Genomic DNA, 23265 nt, shown 5'->3' with positions numbered 1-23265 from the left:
GTACAGGTCTACAGGGGGGAGTTAACACAGCTGCAGGGACAGGTCTACAGGGGGGAGTTAACACAGCTGCAGGTACAAGTCTACAGGGAGGAGTTAACACAGCTACAGGTACAGGTCTACAGGGAGGAGTTAACACAGCTGCAAGTACAGGTACAGGGAGGAGTTAACACAGCTGCAGGTACAGGTCTACAGGGGGGAGTTAACACAGCTACAGGTACAGGTCTACAGGGAGTTAACACAGCTGCAAGTACAGGTACAGGGAGGAGTTAACAGCTGCAGGTACAGGTCTACAGGGGGAGTTAACACAGCTGCAGGTACAGGTTTACAGGGGGGAGTTAACACAGCTACAGGTACAGGTCTACAGGGAGTTAACACAGCTGCAGGTACAGGTCTACAGGGAGTTAACACAGCTGCAGGTACAGGTCTACAGGGAGTTAACACAGCTACAGGTACAGGTCTACAGGGGGGAGTTAACACAGCTGCAGGTACAGGTCTACGGGGGGAGTTAACACATCTGCAGGTACAGGTCTACAGGGGGGAGTTAACACAGCTGCAGGGACAGGTCTACAGGGGGGAGTTAACACAGCTGCAGGTACAAGTCTACAGGGAGGAGTTAACACAGCTACAGGTACAGGTCTACAGGGAGGAGTTAACACAGCTGCAAGTACAGGTACAGGGAGGAGTTAACACAGCTGCAGGTACAGGTCTACAGGGGGGAGTTAACACAGCTACAGGTACAGGTCTACAGGGAGTTAACACAGCTGCAGGTACAGGTCTACAGGGAGTTAACACAGCTACAGGTACAGGTCTACAGGGGGGAGTTAACACAGCTGCAGGTACAGGTCTACAGGGGGGAGTTAACACAGCTGCAGGTACAGGTCTACAGGGGGGAGTTAACACAGCTGCAGGTACAGGTCTACAGGGGGGAGTTAACACAGCTGCAGGTACAAGTCTACAGGGAGGAGTTAACACAGCTGCAGGTACAGGTCTACAGGGAGGAGTTAACACAGCTGCAAGTACAGGTACAGGGAGGAGTTAACACAGCTGCAGGTACAGGTCTACAGGGGGGAGTTAACACAGCTGCAGGTACAGGTCTACAGGGGGGAGTTAACACAGCTGCAGGTACAGGTCTACAGAGAGGAGTTAACACAGCTACAGGTACAGGTCTACAGGGAGGAGTTAACACAGCTACAGGTACAGGTCTACAGGACAGGTACAGGACTGCGTAAAAGCCTTCCTAATATTTTATTTTACGAGGGAACAGCCACTTCATTAATGAAATGACTATGAATAAATACTCTGCTGCCTTTCCAACAAGAGGGTAATAATGATAAACAAATGAACATATAAATAAATAAATGGTGAAATGCAATAATTATTTGTGCAGACTTTCACTTTTATTTTTTTAAGGGGTTTGTAAAGGGAAAACGAACAAATATAAAACCATGTCCGAATATCAATCGCTGTATTACTGTTACTATTATAGTTATAAATACCTATGAGGAATGCCTATTGTTTCCTGGACATTTTTTTCAACAGAATGATTTAGAGTTAGAATTTCATGGGAAATCAATACAGAGCTTGTGTTTCAGGGTCAAATAATCACTGGCTATACTCATTAATTCATTGGTCAGACACTACCATGTGACACGCTGTGAAGGCCAGTGGGTTGTGTGGCTGGGAGCGACTGAAGAGGAGCATTCTGGGTAAATTGATTGGCAGGGGGTTTTGGAGAAAGCGGGCTTTGACATTACGGGCGTGCCGGTAATATCTCACTCCCGTCGAGCCCGACAGATTCCCGCACCCGCTGCTGCACTGCGCTATAAACTTTCACTGACTGTCTTAAGCCCTATTCGCACGGGACTAGTATTACCTGGGGACCTTTAGTAACTTGTCAGTAAATGTCAGTAAATTCACGTAAAATACAGATTTCACTTATCCAGTCCGAACGCGCTGCACGAAACACAGACGGGGGGGGGGGGGGGGAGGAGTAATTTCTAAATCACATGAGGTCCCCAGGTAATACTAGTCCCGTGCGAATAGGGCTTTAGTCAGGTTTTAGTCTGGTCTTCAGACGAGTTTTACATTGCACATTCAAACAAACAGCCACAGCCCGTGGGCATCACAACGTCATGTCAGAGGGGACTGGGGCATTTAACGACAAAAGAGCACAGACCATTATTGGCATGCAAACACACACACCTACATGCACACACACACACACACACACACACTAAGAAAGCTAAACCAAAAGCCTGTGTTTACAGACCATTTTAATGGAACAAGATGAGTGTTGTAACAAGTGCTAGTTTTACAAGCTTAATTTTTCATTTCAGATGGTTTCATACCGCTGAACGTCATGAACGTCATTTTTTAATGAATTATTTTTATCACGCGACATTGACTAGAAGAAGTGGAGACTTAACCGTGACCTCACAGATGACAAAAGGAGAATAGAGATAATTTTATGTTCAGGCCATGTACAGTAAGTCTGTTTTTGTGCCGGGAATGCACATCCCTGGGGTCGCAGGAGCTGATAAAACGATTTTAAATTTTCATAAGGAGGAAACGTGGCCATTGCCGGCTCCTTTCCAGCCCTAAGCAGCAGGAAGTGTAGAAAGCGCTGTTAGCAGGCTCCCAGTCAGTCGCTCTGCCACTCTTCCACTGCACCTTGAGGGGGGCGTGTTACCCGTTACTATTGGCGAGAAAGTGCAGAGTCGGTTTTCCGGATTGGGCGGAACTGCTGGTCAGCGAAAATTTGTCCCTTGGGGGGAAGCTCGGTATACGCCTGTTGCTTAATAACCGCCAGAGAAAGCGATGCAAACATGGATCGGCATTCTGTACACACAATCGGTGCGCTACGCGTTTGGCTGACCTGAATGTGCAACACCGAGATTCTGCATTAAGAAGTCTTCAGCAAAGGAGATCTGGATCTGATTCTTGTCGGCCTTGGAATCACTGCTCGTATTTTCTTACATGAACGTGACAGTGTGGGCGTAAATGAGTGACACAATCGCGTTTCTTAAGAGACAGCTAGAGAATGCATTGTTTTACACGATCTAGAGGACGCAAACGCATCTGAAGCACAGCGAAAAGCGGCCCAGACTCGCAGTGCCGTAGCGAAGCTTTGAGAGCTACGCACACATGCACACACACGCGCGCACCCACGCACACACACAGACGCACGCACGCACACACACGTGCGCACGCACGCGCGTACGCATGCACACACGCGCACACACGCACACATACATGTGCGCGCCCACACACACACACACTTTCAAATACATTCACGCTCAGAATGGGGGACTCTCAGTATCAGGAATACGGGGATTTCTCAGCCAAGGCATTTTCAACACATTTTCACAAATATACAGAAAACAGACAGTGATCTGAGGTCTCCCTCCCTCGCTCTCTGCTGGGGAAACGGATCCAGGGTTAATCAGGTTATTACATCAGAAGATGCTCCTGGACTCCACCGGCTGCACACTGAAAGGGTAAATATGGAGTACAGAGAGGGGCCCGTCATGCCCCTGCAGAATACAAATAACAAAAGTGTAAAAAAAGGGCGCATGCTGACCCACATTTCAGATCAGCTGCTTAATTTCAGATTGCAGATTTAGCAGCAGAATTATGGAGAGATTAGACTCAATATTAATATATAACATAATGACGAGAACAGGCCAATCAGCCCAATGAAGCTTGCCATTTTCCAGGCTAAATTGTAGCGGACAAATGTGTCTTTCATGATCCATAAATAAGAGGACAAGTCACAAATCTGTTTTACTATCCACACACAAATATCTAACAACTTGTCTTTTAAATGAATGTGCACTGATTTGTACAAATGCAAACATATTCGTGAATACATATTTTTCCTTTTGCACAAATACCTCATGCTTTGTACATGAAAACCAAAAATATGTTTCCAGTTTCCACGTGTATTTCGTGCAATAACACATTCTAGACAGACAGTGTAAAAATGGCCAGTGTAGTGCTGAATCTGCACTGGCAGTCGAGTCACACGTGCGCATTCAGCAACACAAATGCCACAGTTTCCTTTTTATTTTTATTTTTTATTTTGAGACATTGCTCTCGCGGTTCCTGTGCCATGATCCACACACAAATAGATGGCCGTCTTTCTGTGGTGCTGATTGGGCGGTAAACAGTAAAACACACTTGGGGCTTGTCTCTTATTTATGGATCATGATGCATACATTTGTCAATAATATTGAGACTAATCCCTCTCCGTACCGAAATCCCTGGAGCATGTTAATCTCACCTCTCAGTCACACAATGGACTCGCAAACACAGAAATGCACAAAATGTTTTAAAAATATAAATAAAAAATAAAATAAAAAAAGACCTCCTCTTTGGGGCATTTTGATGCATTGAAAATTTTAATGTCAAGTTATTTTTTTTTCCAAATTGAGGGGGAAAAAAACAAGACAAAAATAACAACACAGAAACAAAGAATGCGTTTATCATTAGTGCTATTATTATTACTTATGTTTGAAAGTCTTCACCTGGCTCTGTTATACCTTTCCTCCAGATGAAATCGAGGATTTAGCCAGTTCATCTCGCCAAGCAACTGTACATTTAATCTATCTTATCGGAGTAAGATGACATGCAGGAACAAGAAATAAAATAAAATAAAACAAAATAAAAAGTCAGGACCACAGTGGGAGCCAAAATGTGGTTGAAAAGGAGCTTGTGGTTCAATTACACCGGTAGAAAACAGTAAAGTTAAACAGAATTGTCTCCAGGGAAAATCTCCAGGGACACTTTGATAGCTGTGTTCACGGCTCTCTACAGCAGCCATAAGCAGACGCACAGCTGACCCAGCCTAAATCCCGCTCAATATTGGCACATAATGCATTTTAAAACAATTGGCTAAATTTAACACAGGCCCTAATCTTGAAATATATTTATATCATATCAAACAAATATAAAACAAACCATCTGATTTATTTGGTAAATGTTTGAGCAGTGATTGGATGGTAGCCATAGCAACAGTGTGAACTGTCCCCATTCATTCTGGAGGACAAGCAGGGCTGCCAGCTACTTGTTTAAGAAAGAAAAAAGACTGATTTCTCACCAAGGAAAGTAGTGTTCTTCTTCTGTCCTCCCCTTCAATCTCCATCCCACAAAATAAATAAATGAAAACAGCATTTACTGTCACATCTCTGAAACCTCAGAGAGGGCCTGATCATATCTACCACAGTCCACTCAATTAATCTGGCGCTCCTGAACTACATTTCCCATGAGCACCATCAGTGAGAAGCTGCACACTCTGGGGAGCTGTATCGCAGACGTCTCAGCTGAAGGCCTAATATGTGCCCAAGGGGGCAGCAGAAGGTACGCTGAGTGTGGTGCATTTCACATTCACAGCAATGAGGAGGCCATTGTGTTAGACTTTCTCCCAGGACACCCGCACACGCTCAGGAGCTCTTCAGGCACACACGCATCACGGCAGCCCTGTACACCTCACCAAACCCCTCCTGCTTAGAGCTCGCGCAAACTGACTCTCCCTCGTACCATCCTCATCCTCATTCTTCAGCACAAAAAGAAAAACAGGCTTGCAATAACACGCTCAATTTTATGCTCCAAGGTCAAGACAAACAACTGACTTCAAATAACCTCTTTCACAAAGGATCCAACTTTAAGAGCAAACAAAACAAGGGAATAATCTTGGTAAAGTAAACAACACTGAAGCCTTTCTGCAGGACAGCACGTTGGTTTAATATTGTTTTATCCTATAAAAAAGGGAGTAGACAAATAAGCTGCATCCTCCATTATTCCCCTGCTCAGTGCAACAGCACAGACCTCACAGTGGCCCACTTTCTTTGCAACGCCCCCTGTTGGTTGGACCTGCAACTCGATTTGATGGACAACCTGAAACACATGTTTCCATGGTAACAAAGACTGTAATTTTCCTTGGTAAGCTTTCGAATCAATACAAGCCACCAACTAAAATGATATATGTTATATATATACTGTAGGAACAATAGTAATAATAATAGTATTAACAATAATGATGATAGTAGAACAAACAAAAATAATACCAGAGCATATTCACATTTCCAATTTGGGGATTTCTTCTTTCCAATAATGGTAAGATCACTGTTGGGGTCTAAGGGTCAAATGGGTCAAGGCTAGACCTCAAATCAGACTCCCTCCTCACCGTCAGCACCTCTGACAACACACCCCATAACCAGAGTACCGCACACTCCCATCCCTGACACAGTGACACTGCAACACACCCCGTAACCAGAGTAGCACACACCCCCATCCCTGACACAGTGACACTGCAACACACCCTATAACCAGAGCACCACACACCCCCATCTCTGACACAGTGACACTGCGTATGAAGAATGTGTGGCTCACTGCATCTCAACAACACACCCCATAACCACACTCCCTCTGCATTTCCATGCAACGACAGAGCAAGTCCGCTGAAATGAGTCTCCATGGCAACAGAGACATTCCATTCCCTCAGCATCTCAGGTGTCCGTCGGATGTGACCCATGAAGTGAGGGACCCGCCACTCAGCCATGCCCAGAAACAGCGCCAGGCAACGACAGCGAAACAAAACGAGACGAAAAATAAAAAAGACGCTATAAATGAAGAGTAACAGAAAGAGGGAGATAGAGAGAGGGGGGTGCACTATAGAGAGAACCCCCCTGTGGGACCCCACTATTTCTAAAGCTCCTTCCTCTCTAAGACCCCGCCCATTCCTCTCTAAGACCCCGCCCCCTCTAAGGCCCCTTACTCACAACCACATCAACCTCCATGGCAAGAGAGAGGGAGGGAGGGAGAGTGAGAGAGAGTGAAGGAGAAAAAGAAAAAGAGAGAGAGGGAGATAGAGAGGGGAGAGGGAGAGGGCACTCTGAATACAAAGTGACATATTCTTTCCAACACAGCTTGATGGAGCCCAGGCACTTGTTTTCTTCATGTTCAGAAGGAGCTGGTGGGGGGCGTGGTCAGTCTCTTCCCAATGTACACCCTGGTGGGGGGGGAGGGAGGGGGAAGGAGGGGGCGGGAGAGGCAGGCAGAGGAGAAAAAGAGTGATGCTGAAATAGCACTGAGACTTCCGATTCGGATCACTGTACAAATGATTGCATTTGGTTTAAGACTTGTGTTTCCTGTACATGACCAAAAAGAGCCGCTCAGCTGCAGGACATGCAAAGGGGAGCGTTCTGGACTGCAGTGGCCTGTCCACACAGGAGGCAGAACAAGGCTGGCCTACTGGCCGTTTTTCACCAGACTGAAAACCCACGTTTTCAGACTACGACTAATGCACTACTTTTAAAACCGCCTTCTCCCTTATTCTGCACGTGAGGCATTAATCCCTAGGCTGGTGCAGATTTGATTGGAGCTTTCTTTATCTATAGCCCTAATGGTAGTTTTCCAGCCATGTTGATGCACTTTCTGTGAGTTGCTTTTGTAAATCATGCTATATTCCTGATCTGTAATCTGTGTGTAAGGGTGATTAAGGGCGTGGCTTCCTCTGTCCTGTGTGTTAGGGGCGGGGCTCCTGGCCCTCTGAGATTCTCTCTGTTTGAGGCCTGCAGGACAGCTGTGCCAGGAAGCAGACTGGACTGGGTGTGGCCCCCACAGCTGCCTGCCTCCTGCTGCCATCTGCTGGACAATCTTGGAACTACACCCTGCCTGCAAATACACATGCAGTTCCGTGAAAAAAATATTTGTCCCCTTCCTGCCATTACATATTTCTCACACTGAAGGTTTCATATCTTTAGACAAAATGTAATATCAGACAAAGGGAACCTGTAAACACAAAACACATTTTAAAAATTATTAATTTATTTAATAAAAAAAGTTATCAAACACCCACTTGAGAAAGTACAGTTCCTTCAGAAAGTAGTCAGACCAATTTGTCTGAATTAAAGCAGTCCTACAAAGAACAGTGGGGTAAAATTCCTCAACAGCGATGTGAGACTGATATCACGTCAAAAAAACGTGTTTGGTTACAGTTATTGCTGCTAAAGGTGGTGTAATTACAGTGCCTTCGGAAAGTATTCAGACTCCTTCACTTTTTACACATTTTATTACATTACAGCCTTATTCTACAACTGATTAAATTCATTTTTATTCTCATACTCTCATTATTAAAAATAAAAAACACACACATTTATTTATCACATTTATATAAATATTCAGACCCTTTACTCAGTACTTTGTTGAGGCACCTTTGGCAGCGATTACAGCCTCGAGTCCTCTCGAGTATGATGCTACAAGCTTGGCACTCCTGTATTTTTGGTATTTCTCCCATTCTTCTCTGCAGATCCTCTCGAGCTCTATCAGGTTTGATGAGGAGCGTTGCTGCACAGCTATTTTCAGGGTTCTCCAGAGATGTTCGATTGGGTTCAAGTCTGGGCTCTGGCTGGGCCACTCAAGGACATTCACAGACTTGTCCCGAAGCCACTCCTGTGTTGTCTTGGCTGTGTGCTCAGGGTCGTTGTCGTGTTGGAAGGTGAACCTTCGCCCCAGTCTGAGGTCCTGAGTGCTCTGGTGCAGGTTTTCATCAAGGATCGCTCTGTACTTTGCTCTGTTCATCTTTCCCTTGATCCTGACTAGTCTCCCAGTTCCTACCACTAAAAAACATCCCCACAGCATGAAGCTGCCATCACCATGCTTCACCGTAGGGATGGTATTGGCAAGGTGATGAGTGTTGCCTAGTTTCCTCAAGCTGTGAGCCTTGGCATTGTGGCCAAGGAGTTCAATCTTGGTTTCATCAGACCAGACAATCTTGTTTCTCATGGTCTGAGAGTCCTTTAAGTGCCTTTTGGCAAACTCCAAGCGGGCTGTCATGTGCCTTAAATGAGGAGTGGCTTCCATCTGGCCACTCTACCGTAAAGGCCTGATTGGTGAAATGCTGCAGAGATGGTTGTCCTTCTGGAAGGTTCTCCCATCTCCACAGAGGAACTTTGGAGCTCAGTCAGAGTGGCCATCGGGTTCTTGTTCACCTCCCTGACCAAGGCTCTTCTCCCCCGATTGATCAGTTTGGCCAGGTTTGTTCTTCTGGACCTTCAATGCTGCAGAAAAGTTTTTGTCCCCTTCACAAGGTCTGTACCTTGACACAAGCCTGTCTCGGAGGTCTACGGACAATTGCTTCAGCTTCATGGCTTGGTTTTTGCTCTGACATGCACTGTCAACTGTGGGACCTTATACAGACAGGTGTGTGCCTTTCCAAATCATATCCAATCAATTGAATTTACCAGAGGTGGACTCCAATCAAGTTGTAGCAACATATCAAGCATGATCAATGGAAACAGGATGCACCTGAGCTCAATTTCGAGTGTCATAGGAAAGGGTCTGGAAACTTACAGTTGAGGCCAAAAGTTTACATACACCTAGGCTAAATATATTCAAACTCAGTTTTTCACAACTCTGCACATTTCATGTTACCATACATTTCTTTTGGCAAGTCAATTAGGGCATCTACTTTGTTCACATCAGAGGTAATTTTAAAACAATCAATTAAAGACAGATTTATTTCAGCTTTAATTCACTATATCAGAATTCCAGTGGGAAGTTTTCATAAATTGATTGGCCAATTGTCCTAATTAGGAGTTCATTTGGAGTTAATTGGTACCTGTGGCTGTATTTAACCCTCCTGTTCTGTTCATTTTTTAGGTACAGCAAAAATGTTCCCGGGTCAATCCCCATACAGGGGGGGTTTGCAATACATGAATGACCATTCATTAATGTTGATACACTAATTAAGGCCAGTAGAAGAAGTTTCATACTGAAAAAATAATTTTAAGTATTTTTCCTAGATTTTCAAACTTTAAAAAGGGTCAATTTGACCCGCAACATAACAGGAGGGTTAAGGGCCTACCTTTAGAGTCATTTCCTTTTTGCCCTTGATACCATGGGAAAATCCAAGCAACTCAACCAAGACCTCAGAAAAAAATTCTGGACATCCACAAGTCCGGTTCCTCCTTAGGAGAAATTTCCAAACAAGTAAAGGTACCACGAGCATCTGTACAAACAATTTTATGCAAATATAAAAATCTTGGGACCACACAGGCACTGCATCGTTCAGGAAGGAGGCACAAATCAACTCCCAGGACTGAACAAACTTTGGTCCGAAAGGTTCAACTGAACCCCAAGACAACAACAAAGAAACTGGTGAAGGAGTTGGAGGCATCAGGTACCAAAGTATTTACATCCACCATTAAAAGAATCCAACATTGCCATGGCCTGAAATGCTGTCGCACAAGAAAGAAGCCCCTACTCCAAGACTGGCATAACAAAGCCAGGACGAATACCTAGCCTTTTGGAGGAGTGTTTCCTGGTCAGATGAAACAAAAATTGCTGTTTGGCCATAATTATCAGCGCTATGTATGAAGGAAAAAGAGTGAGGCTTTTAATCTGAAGAACACCATCCCAGCTGTGAAGCATGGCGGTGGCAGCATCATGTTGTTGGGGTGTTTTGCTGGAAAAGGGACTGGTGCACTTCAGAAAATAGATGGCATCATGAGGAAGGAGGATTATCTAGAAATACTGAAGCAACACCTCAAGACATCATTAAACATTAAAACTTGGTCGCAACTGGGTCTTCCAGCAGGACAATGATCCTAAGCATACCTCCAAAGTTGTAACAAAATGGCTTAAAGACAACAAAGTGAAAGTATTGGAGTGGCCGTTGCAAAGCCCTGACCTGAATCCCATAGAAAATTTTGTGGACTGAACTGAAAAGGCGTGTCGAGCAAGGAGGCCCACAATCCTGACTGAGTCACATTAGTTCTGCCAGGAGGAATGGGAAAAAATTCTGGCAAAGTACTGTGAAAAGCCTGTGGAAGGCTATCCCAAGTGTTTGATTCAAGTTAGGCAATTAAAAGGCAATGCCACCAAATACTAACAAAGTCTATGTAAACATTTGACCCACTGAAAATCTGATAGTACATAAAAGCTGAAATAAATCAGCCTCTTAGCTATAATTTTGAATTACCTTATTATGGAAATAAAGTAGATACCCTAAGTGACTCAACACAGGAAATGTATGGTAACATGAAATGTGTTAAGTTGTGAAAAATTGAGTTTGAATGTCTTTAGCCTAGGTATGTAAACTTTTGGCCTCAACTGTATGTAAATGTGAAATCAGTTTTTTAATTTTAATAAATTAACAAAAATGTCTAAACCTGTTTTCGCTTTGTCATTATGGGGTATTGTGTGTAGATTGATGAGAATAAAATGAATTTAATCAGTTGTAGAATAAGGCTCTAATGTAATAAAATGTGGAAAAAGTGAAGGGGTCTGAATACACTACCTTTCGCAGCAATAACTGTAACCAAACACGTTTTTTTGACGTGATATCAGTCTCACATCCCTGTTGAGGAATTTTACCACACTGTTCTTCGTAGGACTGCTTTAATTCAGACAAACTGGTAGGTGTTCCAGCATGAACTGCTCGTTTCAGGTCCAGCCATTGCATCTGCACTGGGTTCAAGTTAGGACTTTGACTAGGCCAGTCCACAACTTTCATTTTGTTTCTTTTCAGCCATTCAGATGTGAACATGCTTTTATGTTTTGAACATCTCTTACAGCACAAACCAATTACAGCTTCAGCTCATAGATAGGTGACCAAATATTCGCCTTAAATGTTTTCTGATGCAGAGCAGATTCATGGTTCCTTCAATAATGGAAAGTCATCCAGGTCCTGAGTCAGAAAAGCTTCCCCACCTTACCACAATACTACCATCATGTTTGACTGTTGGTATGATGTTCTTACTGTGAAATGCTGTACACCAGACATAATGGGGTCCATCGTCCACAAAGTTCCACTTTTGACTCTTCTGTCCTTAGAATATTACTCCCAAAGTCTTGGAGATCATCCAGGTGCATTTTTGCAAATGTGATACAAGCATTGACGTTTCTCTTGGTTAGTAGTGATTTCCGCCTTGCTACTCTCCCATAATCCAATTTTTTCCCAGTGTCTTTCTTATTGTGCAGTCATGAACACTGACCTTAACTGAGGCTAGAGAGTCCTGCAGTTCTTTTGGTGTTCTTCTGGGTTCTTTTGTGACTTCCTGGATGAGTTGTTGATATGCCCTTGGAGATATTTTGGCTGGCCAGCTGCCCCTGGGAAGATTCACCACTGTTCCAGGTGTTCTTCATTTGAAGATAAAGGCACTCACTATAGTTGGTTTAGTGGAGTCCCACAGCCTTAGAAATGGCTTTGTAACCCTTTCCTGACTGATATATATCAACAACTTTTTTCTCATCTCTCCTGGAATTTCCTTTGATTGTGGCAGAGTGTGCTTGTAGAAACTTTGTGGTGACTACTTCACTCTGATATGTAATGAGGTTCAATATGAGTGAGGTTTATATTCAGCAGGACTGGCTGCAATTAAGCCAGCTCAGTCAGTCAGCTGAGTATAATTATCAATTAAATTAGCTTAATTGATTTATTGAGTTACTTTTTCATATGAGTGATATGGGTGTTTGATAACATTTCTCCTTGAATAAATTAAATAATTTCAAAAACGTGTTTTGTGTTTACTCCGTTTCCCTTTGTTTAATATTATATTTTGTCTAAAAATCTGAAACCATTCAGTGTGATAAATATGCAATAACAGGAAATCAGGAAGGGCATATACTTTCTCACGGCACTGTCCATACTGTATGGAGGTACGCGCAGAAGTGTGTGTGTGTGTGTGTGTGTGTGTGTGTGTGTGTATGTTTGTGCATGTATGCCTGTATTTATATGTACCCATGTGTATTTATATGTACTACATACAGATACATCTACAAATTATGTGTAGCTATGCTTGCGCGTATTAGTATATGCAGAAAGATATGTGCATGTGTTTGTGTACAGCATTTAAGCTTGTATATAATCTTGGATATAACCATATACGCACATTTTGTAGCACACATGCAGCACACATACATATACAGTGAGCTCCATAATGTTTGGGACAAAGACAAAATTTATCTTGATATGGCTCTGTACTTCACAATTTTAGTTTTGTAATCAAATAATTCACGTGGTTAAAGTGCACATTCTCGTCTTTTATTTTATACCCTTTGGTTTCACCATGTAATTACAGTACTTTTTATACACAGCCCCCCATTTCAGGGCACCATAATGTTTGGGATATATTAATGTCATGTAAATGAAAATAGTCATGTTTAGTACTTTATCGCATATCCTTTGTATGCAATGACTGCTTGAAGTCTGTGACCCATAGACATCACCAGGTATCTTCTCTGTTGATTCTCTGCCAGGCCTGTACTGTAGCCATCTTCAGCTCCTGCTTGAAGTTGATGAAACGCATGTTCAATTGGATTTAGATCAGGTGAATGACTTGGCCAGTCAAGAATTTTCCAGTTTTTGGATTTGAAAAACTCTTTTGTTGCTTTGGCAGTATGATTGGGATCACGGTCTTGCTGTAGGATGAAGTGCCGTCCAATTAGTTTGGAGGCATTTGGTTGAATTAGGGCAGATAAAATTTGCCATCACTCTAATACAAGTGAAAGTTGGTCCTATCTGTCCACAAGTCCTTCTGAGCAAACTGTAACCTGACCGTTCTGTTTTTGCAGCAAACTAGTTGTTTGCCTCATGCAGTGTAGCCTCTATAGTTCTGTTTGTGAAGTCTTCTATGGGCAGTTAATGATGTTCCAAACAGTTGACTTTGGTAAGCCTAAGGTTTGGCCTATATCTCTGACAGTTTTTTTCATGTTTCTCAGCTTCGTAATGGCTTCCTTGAATTTAATTAACCTCCTGTTGACAATCGGCCTCAAATTAGGGACAAATACCCTGAAGGGGAGGGGGGGGGGGGCTATGTATAAAAAGTGCAGTAAGTTCTACATGGTGAAACCAGTGTGCAAAAAATACTCTTTCATGAAAGCTAAGAATCTGCACTTAAACCACATGCGAATTGTTTGTAAAATTGTGGAGTGCAGAGCAAAATCAAGAAAAAAGGTTACATTTCAATCATTATGGAGCTCACAGTATGTTTTTGTGTATATACGTTATAAGCGTGTGCGTATGAATGTGCAGGCGTTTTCTCACCCGAGTCCAAGCACGAGGATGTGAGAGAGCAGCAGGGAGGGGATGAAGACTTTGAGGAACTCGGCGGAGAAAACCCCGCCTTTCTTCATCACTCCCGTCTTCCTCATGCTGAGCGTCACGGAGCGTCTGGGGTGTCGGAAGTGGAACTCTCTGAGGGCCAATGACATCATAACAGTCACAACTGTAGTAAAGCCACGTATGTGCATGTTTGCAAGTCGCTCCGCCTGAAAGGGTCTGCCAGATTACTGTAATCACATCAACATCTTAAAACTTCCATTCCGGACCCCGTAAACAGCCACATGAAAACAAAAACACACATTTCAGATCTATTTTTAAATGCCAAGCAGTCAATATGCCAAGAGATAATGCATGAGGGGTCTTGTTTATAGAATATTAATCTCATCAGTAACATCAGTTCTCCAAAAACACAAATGCAAAGTTTTTTCCCTTTAAAACATCTATACAATACTAAATAAATATCTGGCTGGTCATTGGATGCTCTTCATATTCAGCCAGCACATACAGATCATGAGAGACATTCTGCCTCTCTCCTCTCTCTAACAATCAGAAGGGTTTGTGCCAACAGGAGAAACTGAGCCAATTGTTATTTATCTGTCTGCTGGACATAATGGATTCACAGAGGAATATTTATTAAAAGCCTACCCGAACCATCTATCATCCGGTTAGACAACAAGCCCTTTTAATCACTTAGTCAACACTTGTACAACACTATTAAATGTAATATAACCCCTAATCATGTAAACAATGACGGTACAACCCTATTATATCTATGACAATCATTTTATCTGGTGTCATTCCTGCTAGATTTCTTAAGTTTTGGGAGCAGTGATGAATAGATCTCTTGCCACTGGTACAGTTCCATCTTATTTCAAAACTGCTGTGGTTCAACCCCTCCTCAAGAAACCTAGTCTAGACTCTTCTATCCTTCTAAATGAACTATAGGCTAATTTCAAAACTTCCTGGCTAACTTTCTTGAGAAAATTGTTTTTAAACAGCTACTTTAATCTTCTGAAGAAAAAAGGTCTCTGCTCTGAGCACAGCACAGAAACTGTCCTGGTTCATGCGGGCAAATTTGCTTATAAATACTGATTCCATTAGATCTCCTGTTCTGGTTCTTTTAGACTTTATTGCAGCTTTTGACACCATTGATCATGTGATCTTGACAGAACCTGGGTTTGTCCTGCAGATAGTGTACTGGGTTGGTTTAATTCCTATCAGTCTTGTAGACAATGTTCTGTGACAATTGGCGAATGAGTGTCCTGTTACTCCTATTACCTGTGGAGTCCCCCAAAGATCTATTTTAGGGCCAACTGCCTTCTGAATTTATGTGCTGCTCCTTAGAAACATTATTCATAAGAATTATATCTCCTTTCATTGCTGTGCAGATGTATTCATTGTATTAGTTGGCAACAGTAAAATAGCCTCTCTCTATAATTGTTTCATGGTTATCAAATACCAGATGTGCCAGAATTTCCTCCAGCTAAATTTTGATAAGACTGAAGTTCTGATACTGGGCTATAAGCAGCAGTCTCAATGGATTTTCACAGGGCTGGGCATGTTAATCCCAAATGTTAACTCTGAAATTAAAAACCTTGTCATTTTCAATGTTAATCTTGACATCCCAGTGATCCCATGATATCTGTGTTACAAAAATGATATCTGCATTATCTTTTGTCGATACAGAGAAAGTAATTCGCATGTTAATATCATCCAGACTAGACTATTGCAATCTATTCATGTCTAAATGGACATGCAACCAGTCAAAACACTGCTGCCAGACTGTTAAGTCAACCCCTGTACAACACTGTTAAATGTACTATAATCCTTAATGCCTTTAAGTTAGCCACTGCACAACACTGTTAAAAGTTTTATAAAACTCAATGCCTTTAAATTAGCCACTGCACAAAATTGTTGGATGTATTATAATCCTTAATGGCATTAACTTAGCCATTGTACCACACTGTTAAATGTATTATAATCCTTAATGCCTTTAAGTTAGCCATTGTACAACATTGTTGAATGTATTATCATACTTAATGCCTTTAAGTTAGCTATTGTACCGCACTGTTAAATGCATTATAATCCTTAATGGAATTAAGTTAGCCACTGCACAACAATGTTAAATGCATTATAATCCTTCATGCCTCTAAATTAGCCACTGTAAAATACTGTTAAATGTATTATAATACTTAATGGAATTAAGTTAGCCACTGCACAACACTGTTAAATGTATTATGTTCCTTAATGCCTCTAAATTAGCCACAGTAAAATACTGTTAAATGTATTATAATCCTTAATGCCTCTAAGTTAGCCACTGCACAACATTGTTGAATATATTATAATCCTTAATGGCTTTACATTAGCCACTGCACAAAATTGCTGGCCCAACATCTCTTTGATGGTGGGAAGCAGTTGTGTTCTGGTAGAAACTGGCCTGTACTGGGGAGGAGGCATTATGCCGTGGTAAAGACTTATAGGCTCTAGGCTTCTAGCTGACATGCTTATGCAGAGGGACATTGGAAAGTGCATACACAAGGCTTAGACTAAGAGCAAACACCATATCAATGTATCAGTCACAACCAGCAGTAGGAAACTGCAGCATAATGTCAAGTGGCAAAGTAGGTGCAACAGGGAATCTGACAGCACAGTACTTAAGTAGTGAATGGATGTGATGATCTAATGTTAAATGTAATATAAGGGGCAGTATGCAAAAGGCATTTAGAGGTAGATACTCTGCAGCTGTTATGTAGGCTGTATAAAGTGTCGTGTAAGGGCCTGGGATAATTGTGTTGTGGTAAATATCCTCAATCTAACATGAATAACATGAATGTGTGGTCAGGGTTAGGGTTAAAAAAGGTTCTGCTTTGGCAAAGACCATCTGCTGAAAAAGGGGTTCTGCTGTGGAAGTGTGAGCGGTTGTGCTGTGGAATTGTGAGCGGTTGTGCTGTGAAAATGTGAGCGGATGTGCTGTGGAAGTGTGAGCGGTTGTGCTGTGGAAGTGTGAGCTGTTGTGCAGTGGGAGTGTGAGCTGTTGTGCTGTGGGAGTGTGAGCGGATGTGCTGTAGTTGTGCTGTGGGAGTGCTGTGGGAGTGTGAGTGGTTGTGCTGTGGTTATGCTGTGGGAGTGCTGTGGGAGTGTGAGCGGTTGTGCTGTGGTTATGCTGTGGAAGTGTGAGCTGTTGTGCTGTGGGAGTGTGAGCGGTTGTGCTGTGGGAGTGCTGTGGGAGTGTGAGCGGTTGTGCTGTGGTTATGCTGTGGGAGAGTGAGCTGTTGCGCTGTGGAAATGTGAGCTAACATGCTGTGGAAGAGTGAGCGGTTGTGCTGTGGGAGAGTGAGCTAACGTGCTGTGGAAGTGTGAGCGGATGTGCTGCGGTTGTGCTGTGGAAGTGTGAGTGGTTGTGCTGTGGTTATGCTGTGGAAGAGTGAGCTGTTGTACAGTGGGAGTGTGAGCTGTTGTGCAGTGGAAATGTGAGCTAACGTGCTGTGAAAGTGTGAGCGGTTGTGCTGTGAAAGTGTGAGCAGTTGTGCTGTGAAAGTGTGAGCGGTTGTGCTGTGGAAGTGTGAGTGGTTGTGCTGTGGTTATGCTGTGGAAGTGTGAGCTGTTGTGTTGTGAAAGTGTGAGCGATTGTACTGTGGAAGTGTGAGTGGATGTGCTGTGGAAGTGTGAGCGGTTGTGCTGTGGTTGTGCTGTGGAAGTGTGAGCGGTTGTGCTGCGGTTGTGCTGTGGAAGTGTGAGCGGTTGTGCTGCGGTTGTGCTGTGGAAGTGTGAGCGGTTGTGCTGTGGTTGTGGTGTGGAAGCGTGAGTGGTTGTGTTGTGGTTGTGCAGTGGAAGCATGAGTGGTTGTGCTGTAGAAGCGTGAGCTGTTGTGCTGTAGAAGCGTGAGTGGTGGTGCTGTAGAAGCGTGAGATGTTGTGCTGTAGAAGTGTGAGTGGCTGTGTTGTGGTTGTGCTGTGGAAGCGTGAGCTGTTGTGCTGTGGAAGTGTGAGCGGTTATGCTGTAGAAGCGTGAGCGGTTGTGCTGTAGAAGCGTGAGTGGTGGTGCTGTGGAAGTGTGAGCTGTTGTGCTGTGGAAGCGTGAGTGGTTGTGCTGTGGTTGTGCCAGCTGTGTGGCAGTAGAAAGGGTCCTCTAATGGTGAGCAGCGGTTGCTTTGTGATGGAGACTGACGTGGTTTTGCTGCAGTACACAGGTAGGACACAGACTCACTTGGGGGGAATGTTTTCAGGCCGACTGGACCAGTCCACCACCCAGTCAGACCCTTTCATCAGAATATCCTCATCCCTCTCTTTCTCCATGCCCTCCTCCTCTGACTGTAGTGAGAGAGAGGGAGAGGGAGCGAGAGGGAGAAAGAGCAAGAGAGAGAGAGAGAGGGAGAGAAGGCAAGCAATAAAAAAAACTGTCAGTGTTTACAGTGGGCTGGCTGGCAGGACAGTTTGGTGAGGCACAGGAGATGGGGGTGGAGCCTCATTGGCTGTGATAGTGAGGACTAGAAGCCGAAGGGTGTTGCGAGGGAGACGGAGGAGTGGGTGTTAGAGATGGACTCTGAGACAGAGTCAGGAGTGGGTGTTAGAGATGGACTCTGAGACAGGGTCAGGAGTGGGTGTTAGAGATGGACTCTGAGACAGGGTCAGGAGTGGGTGTTAGAGATGGACTGTGAGACAGGGTCAGGAGTGGGTGTTAGAGATGGACTGTGAGACTGGATCAGGAGTGGATGTTAGAGATGGACTGTGAGACAGGGTCAGGAGTGGGTGTTAGAGATGGATTCTGAGACAGGGTCAGGAGTGGATGTTAGAGATGGACTGTGAGACAGGGTCAGGAGTGGGTGTTAGAGATGGATTCTGAGACAGGGTCAGGAGTGGATGTTAGAGATGGACTGTGAGACAGGGTCAGGAGTGGGTGTTAGAGATGGACTCTGAGACAGGGTCAGGAGTGGGTGTTAGAGATGGACTCTGAGACAGGGTCAGGTGTGGATGTTAGAGATGAACTCTGAGACAGGGTCAGGTGTGGATGTTAGAGATGAACTCTGAGACAGAGTCAGGAGTGGGTGTTAGAGATGGACTCTGAGACAGGGTCAGGAGTGGATGTTAGAGATGGACTCTGAGACAGAGTCAGGAGTGGATGTTAGAGATGGACTGTGAGACAGAGTCAGGAGTGGATGTTAGAGATGGACTGTGAGACAGGGTCAGGAGTGGGGGTTAGAGATGGATTCTGAGACAGGGTCAGGAGTGGGTGTTAGAGATGGACTCTGAGACAGGGTCAGGAGTGGGTGTTAGAGATGGACTCTGAGACAGGGTCAGGAGTGGGTGCGGGAGATGAACTCTGAGACTGGGTGCGGGAGATGGACTTCCGGAGGACAGCTGTGGGTTACCTGGCTGTCCCTCCTGCTGGACATCTCCACGTCAAACGTGATCTGCCCCTCGTCCTGTGGGCTGTGGGGCCTTGGGGGGCTGAGGAAAGAGAAGCACACAGACACACACTCCGTTATGTCATCGATGACACGCTGCACACATTCACTCCCCAGTTTATTATGGTCTGTGTGGAGCGCGGCCACTCCCACAGTGCGATAGCTCCGCCTCTCACCTCCTGAGAGAAACAGCACACTGTATCACTAAACTGGGCCACAGACTGTCCTTGATTGCACCAGGGATAGCAAGCCCACACACACACACACACACACACATTCACGCACGCTCTTAGTCACACACACACACACACACACACACTCACGCACGCTCTTAGTCACACACACACACATGCACGCACATGTACATGCACACACACACAGACTTAGATGCACACACACATACACATACACTCAGACACACACTCCCACACATACACACACACACACACATTTGTATTGCTATACTTGTGAGGACTTTAAACAGCTAACCCTAACCGTAACCCTAACCCTAACCCATTTCATTCTGTAACCTCTAACCCTAACCCCAACTACTACATGCCTAACCTTAACCCTAACCTTAACCTAATTGTAACCCTAACCCTAACCCTAAGTCCTAACCCTAAAACAGCCTCTTGAACTTGTGGGGACCAGCAAAAGGTCCCCACCTTGCGTAGCTTTCCTCATCTTTCTATCCTTGTGGGGACATTCTGTTCTCACAAAGATAGTAAAACATGCCCACACACACACACACACACACGCATACACACACTCACAAACAGACACACACACACACACACACTTATGTTGGATGGTTTTAGTCCAAGCCCTGGACCTATGATGCAACTCAGGGGCACAGTGCACCTAAAACGTTTGAGCAAGTGCAGCATCAGCATGCTAGTCTAAACCTCTGTCCTGTCACATCAGCTAACTAGCTACCTGTGCTAGCTAAAATTAGCTGACTAGCAATAATGCAAATTTGCTAATAGTTAGCAAGCAACTGAGGAAAACAGCTTGCAAACTTGCTGTCTCCTGTGAATTCCCAACACACGATCTGCACAACTATTCATGCAACTGATTGGGCAAGTTTTACCTGGTCATTGAACATATCCCAAACCCAAACTTCAAGCGCTGCCATTTTGCACTGTACTTTGCTTCATTTTATTGGCATCACTAATTGTTTTTAATGTTTTCATTTTCCATGTGTTCTCAATGACTGGAAGACTAGCCAATGAATGTTTACCCCAAGCTAGCAAACCACCAGGCTGAGTAGACAGCAGAAGCCACCAGAAAGCTAATTGTACTACCTACTTAACCAGCAATCAGGTAACTAGATGCTTTGCAAAGGGAGCTGAAAGATGATTGAATGTGTTTGGTTTTAATATTTTTTAATTTTGCCACCTTCACAGTCAGTGATCAGTCATACCACTCCAGCTTGCCAACTGTGCAGCTGAAGTCCTTCAATGTGCACCGCAAGTTGGGTACCAGGAAAGAAGTTCTGATGCTAAGATGTTGACATGTCCTCCCATTTCTATCTGGTGCATGGAGGGTCAATGTACAATTCTGTCCCATAGAGGTAATATCTTGTGACTGTTTTATTATCTCTGATGCCAACTGACTTGTGGGAAGAACATGGGGAAAAGAGGATTAGGGGTTTACTGCAGATTGCTGTGTGCCATATTTAGAAGAATACTCATATACTGCAAAGTCATCATGAATATAACAAATATGTTGATACGTTAATTTTATATTTGAGAGAGCGACCAAAATAAAAAAATCTACTTAAAAAAAGATACTTGCCCCTTGAGTTTGTCTGGGCACGACGCCACTGATGCTGCTTATTGTCCAAAGCGTATTAAACACTACTTCCAGCATAGATTAATGCAGATGGATTCCTGACAGAATGACCCAGGTAAATTACCTTCATCTAACAGAACGTCAAAGCTAATTACACAGCCAATCGCAGAAAGAGAAGCAGTCTCTATATGCCAACCCATATAATTCTGCTGCTTGTTATAGCTGATGTTTATTCATTATTACAGCAAATGTGATACCCTACATAAGTATACAGACATCATTAGGACGTAAATACTGTGACAGTGATGGCCTGTCCGAGGTTATTTTGATGTGCTGTTTGTTGAAAGTTGTGCAACATCTTGGAAATGCTGGTCTGTATCTCAGGCCCTGAAACCTGAGCCCTGTTGTGCGTGTGGGTGTGGGTGTGTGCATGAGAGAAAGAGAGAGTGTGTGTGTGAGAGAGAGGGAGAGTCAGAGAGAGAGTGTGTTTGTGTGTGTGTGAGTGTAAGTGACACTGTATACTGTGTCACCAGTGAGGTGGTTCTGTAGCTGACATCTCCATGCCATTTATTTCATGCCACAAAACACGATAACAGCAGGATGGAGAGAATGTTGCAGTTTTATCCATCCCTATGCGACAAGAGTACACACTTCCTGAGCCTCAAAACGCAGCGAGCCTGAGCTTCAGATCCCAGTGAGGCTGAGCTTCAGATCGCAGCGAGCCTGAGCTTCAGATCCCAGCGAGCCTGAGCTTCAGATTCCAGTAAGCCTGAGCTTCAGATTGTAGCAAGACTGAGCTTCAGATCCCAGCGAGCCTGAGCTTCAGATCCCAGCGAGCCTGAGCTTCAGATCCCAGCGAGCCTGAGCTTCAGATCCCAGCGAGCCTGAGCTTCAGATCCCAGCGAGCCTGAGCTTCAGATCCCAGCAAGCCTGAGCTTCAGATCCCAGCGAGCCTGAGCTTCAGATCCCAGCGAGTCTGAGCTTCAGAACCCAGCGAGCCTGAGCTTCAGACCACAGCGAGCCTGAGCTTCAGATCCCAGCGAGCCTGAGCTTCAGATCCCAGCGAGTCTGAGCTTCAGATCCCAGCGAGCCTGAGCTTCAGATGGTAGCGAGCCTGAGCTTCAGATCCCAGCGAGCCTGAGCTTCAGATCCCAGCGAGCCTGAGCTTCAGATCCCAGCGAGCCTGAGCTTCAGATCCCAGCGAGCCTGAGCTTCAGATCCCAGCGAGCCTGAGCTTCAGATCCCAGCGAGCCTGAGCTTCAGATGGTAGGGAGCCTCAGCTTCAGATCGCAGCGAGCCTGAGCTTCAGATCCCAGCGAGCCTGAGCTTCAGATCCCAGCAAGCCTGAGCTTCAGATCCCAGCAAGCCTGAGCTTCAGATCCCAGCGAGTCTGAGCTTCAGAACCCAGCGAGCCTGAGCTTCAGACCACAGCGAGCCTGAGCTTCAGATCCCAGCGAGCTTGAGCTTCAGATCCCAGCGAGTCTGAGCTTCAGATCCCAGCGAGCCTGAGCTTCAGATGGTAGCGAGCCTGAGCTTCAGATCGCAGCGAGCCTGAGCTTCAGATCCCAGCGAGCCTGAGCTTCAGATCCCAGCGAGCCTGAGCTTCAGATCCCAGCGAGCCTGAGCTTCAGATCCCAGCGAGTCTGAGCTTCAGATCCCAGCGAGCCTGAGCTTCAGATGGCAGCGAGCCTGAGCTTCAGATCCCAGTGAGCCTGAGCTTCAGACCGCAGCGAGCCTGAGCTTCAGATCCCAGCGAGCCTGAGCTTCAGATCCCAGCGAGTCTGAGCTTCAGATCCCAGCGAGCCTGAGCTTCAGATGGTAGTGAGGCTGAGCTTTAGATGGTAGCGAGCCTGAGCTTCAGATCCCAGCGAGCCTGAGCTTCAGATCCCAGCGAGCCTGAGCTTCAGATCCCAGCGAGTCTGAGCTTCAGATCCCAGCAAGCCTGAGCTTCAGATCCCAGCGAGTCTGAGATTCAGAACCCAGCGAGCCTGAGCTTCAGACC

At 44.7% G+C, this 23265-nt stretch overlaps 1 protein-coding gene across 2 annotated transcripts in view; it reads right to left on the bottom strand.

Moving 5' to 3' along the window:
- Positions 1-6029: 6029 nt before the first annotated feature.
- LOC135239846 (BCL2/adenovirus E1B 19 kDa protein-interacting protein 3-like) overlaps positions 6030-23265 on the bottom strand; it is a 35676-nt gene continuing 18440 nt past the window's right edge. Inside the window, exons 3-6 of one of the 2 annotated variants that reach the window (XM_064308836.1) lie at positions 19434-19512; positions 18272-18375; positions 14048-14197; positions 6030-7009 (exon numbers count right to left, since the gene is read on the bottom strand). In XM_064308836.1, the coding sequence (XP_064164906.1) occupies positions 6961-7009; positions 14048-14197; positions 18272-18375; positions 19434-19512 (382 nt within the window). In that variant the 3' untranslated portion in view covers positions 6030-6960. Of the gene's footprint in view, positions 7675-14047; positions 14198-18271; positions 18376-19433; positions 19513-23265 lie in introns of both variants that reach the window. The other variant, XM_064308835.1, reaches the window with a different exon arrangement.

Source organism: Anguilla rostrata, chromosome 14 (genome assembly GCF_018555375.3).
Source record: "Anguilla rostrata isolate EN2019 chromosome 14, ASM1855537v3, whole genome shotgun sequence".
Lineage (NCBI taxonomy): Eukaryota > Metazoa > Chordata > Actinopteri > Anguilliformes > Anguillidae > Anguilla > Anguilla rostrata.
Note: the sequence above shows the minus strand (reverse complement) of the source record. Positions and strands in the feature narration are given on the sequence as shown.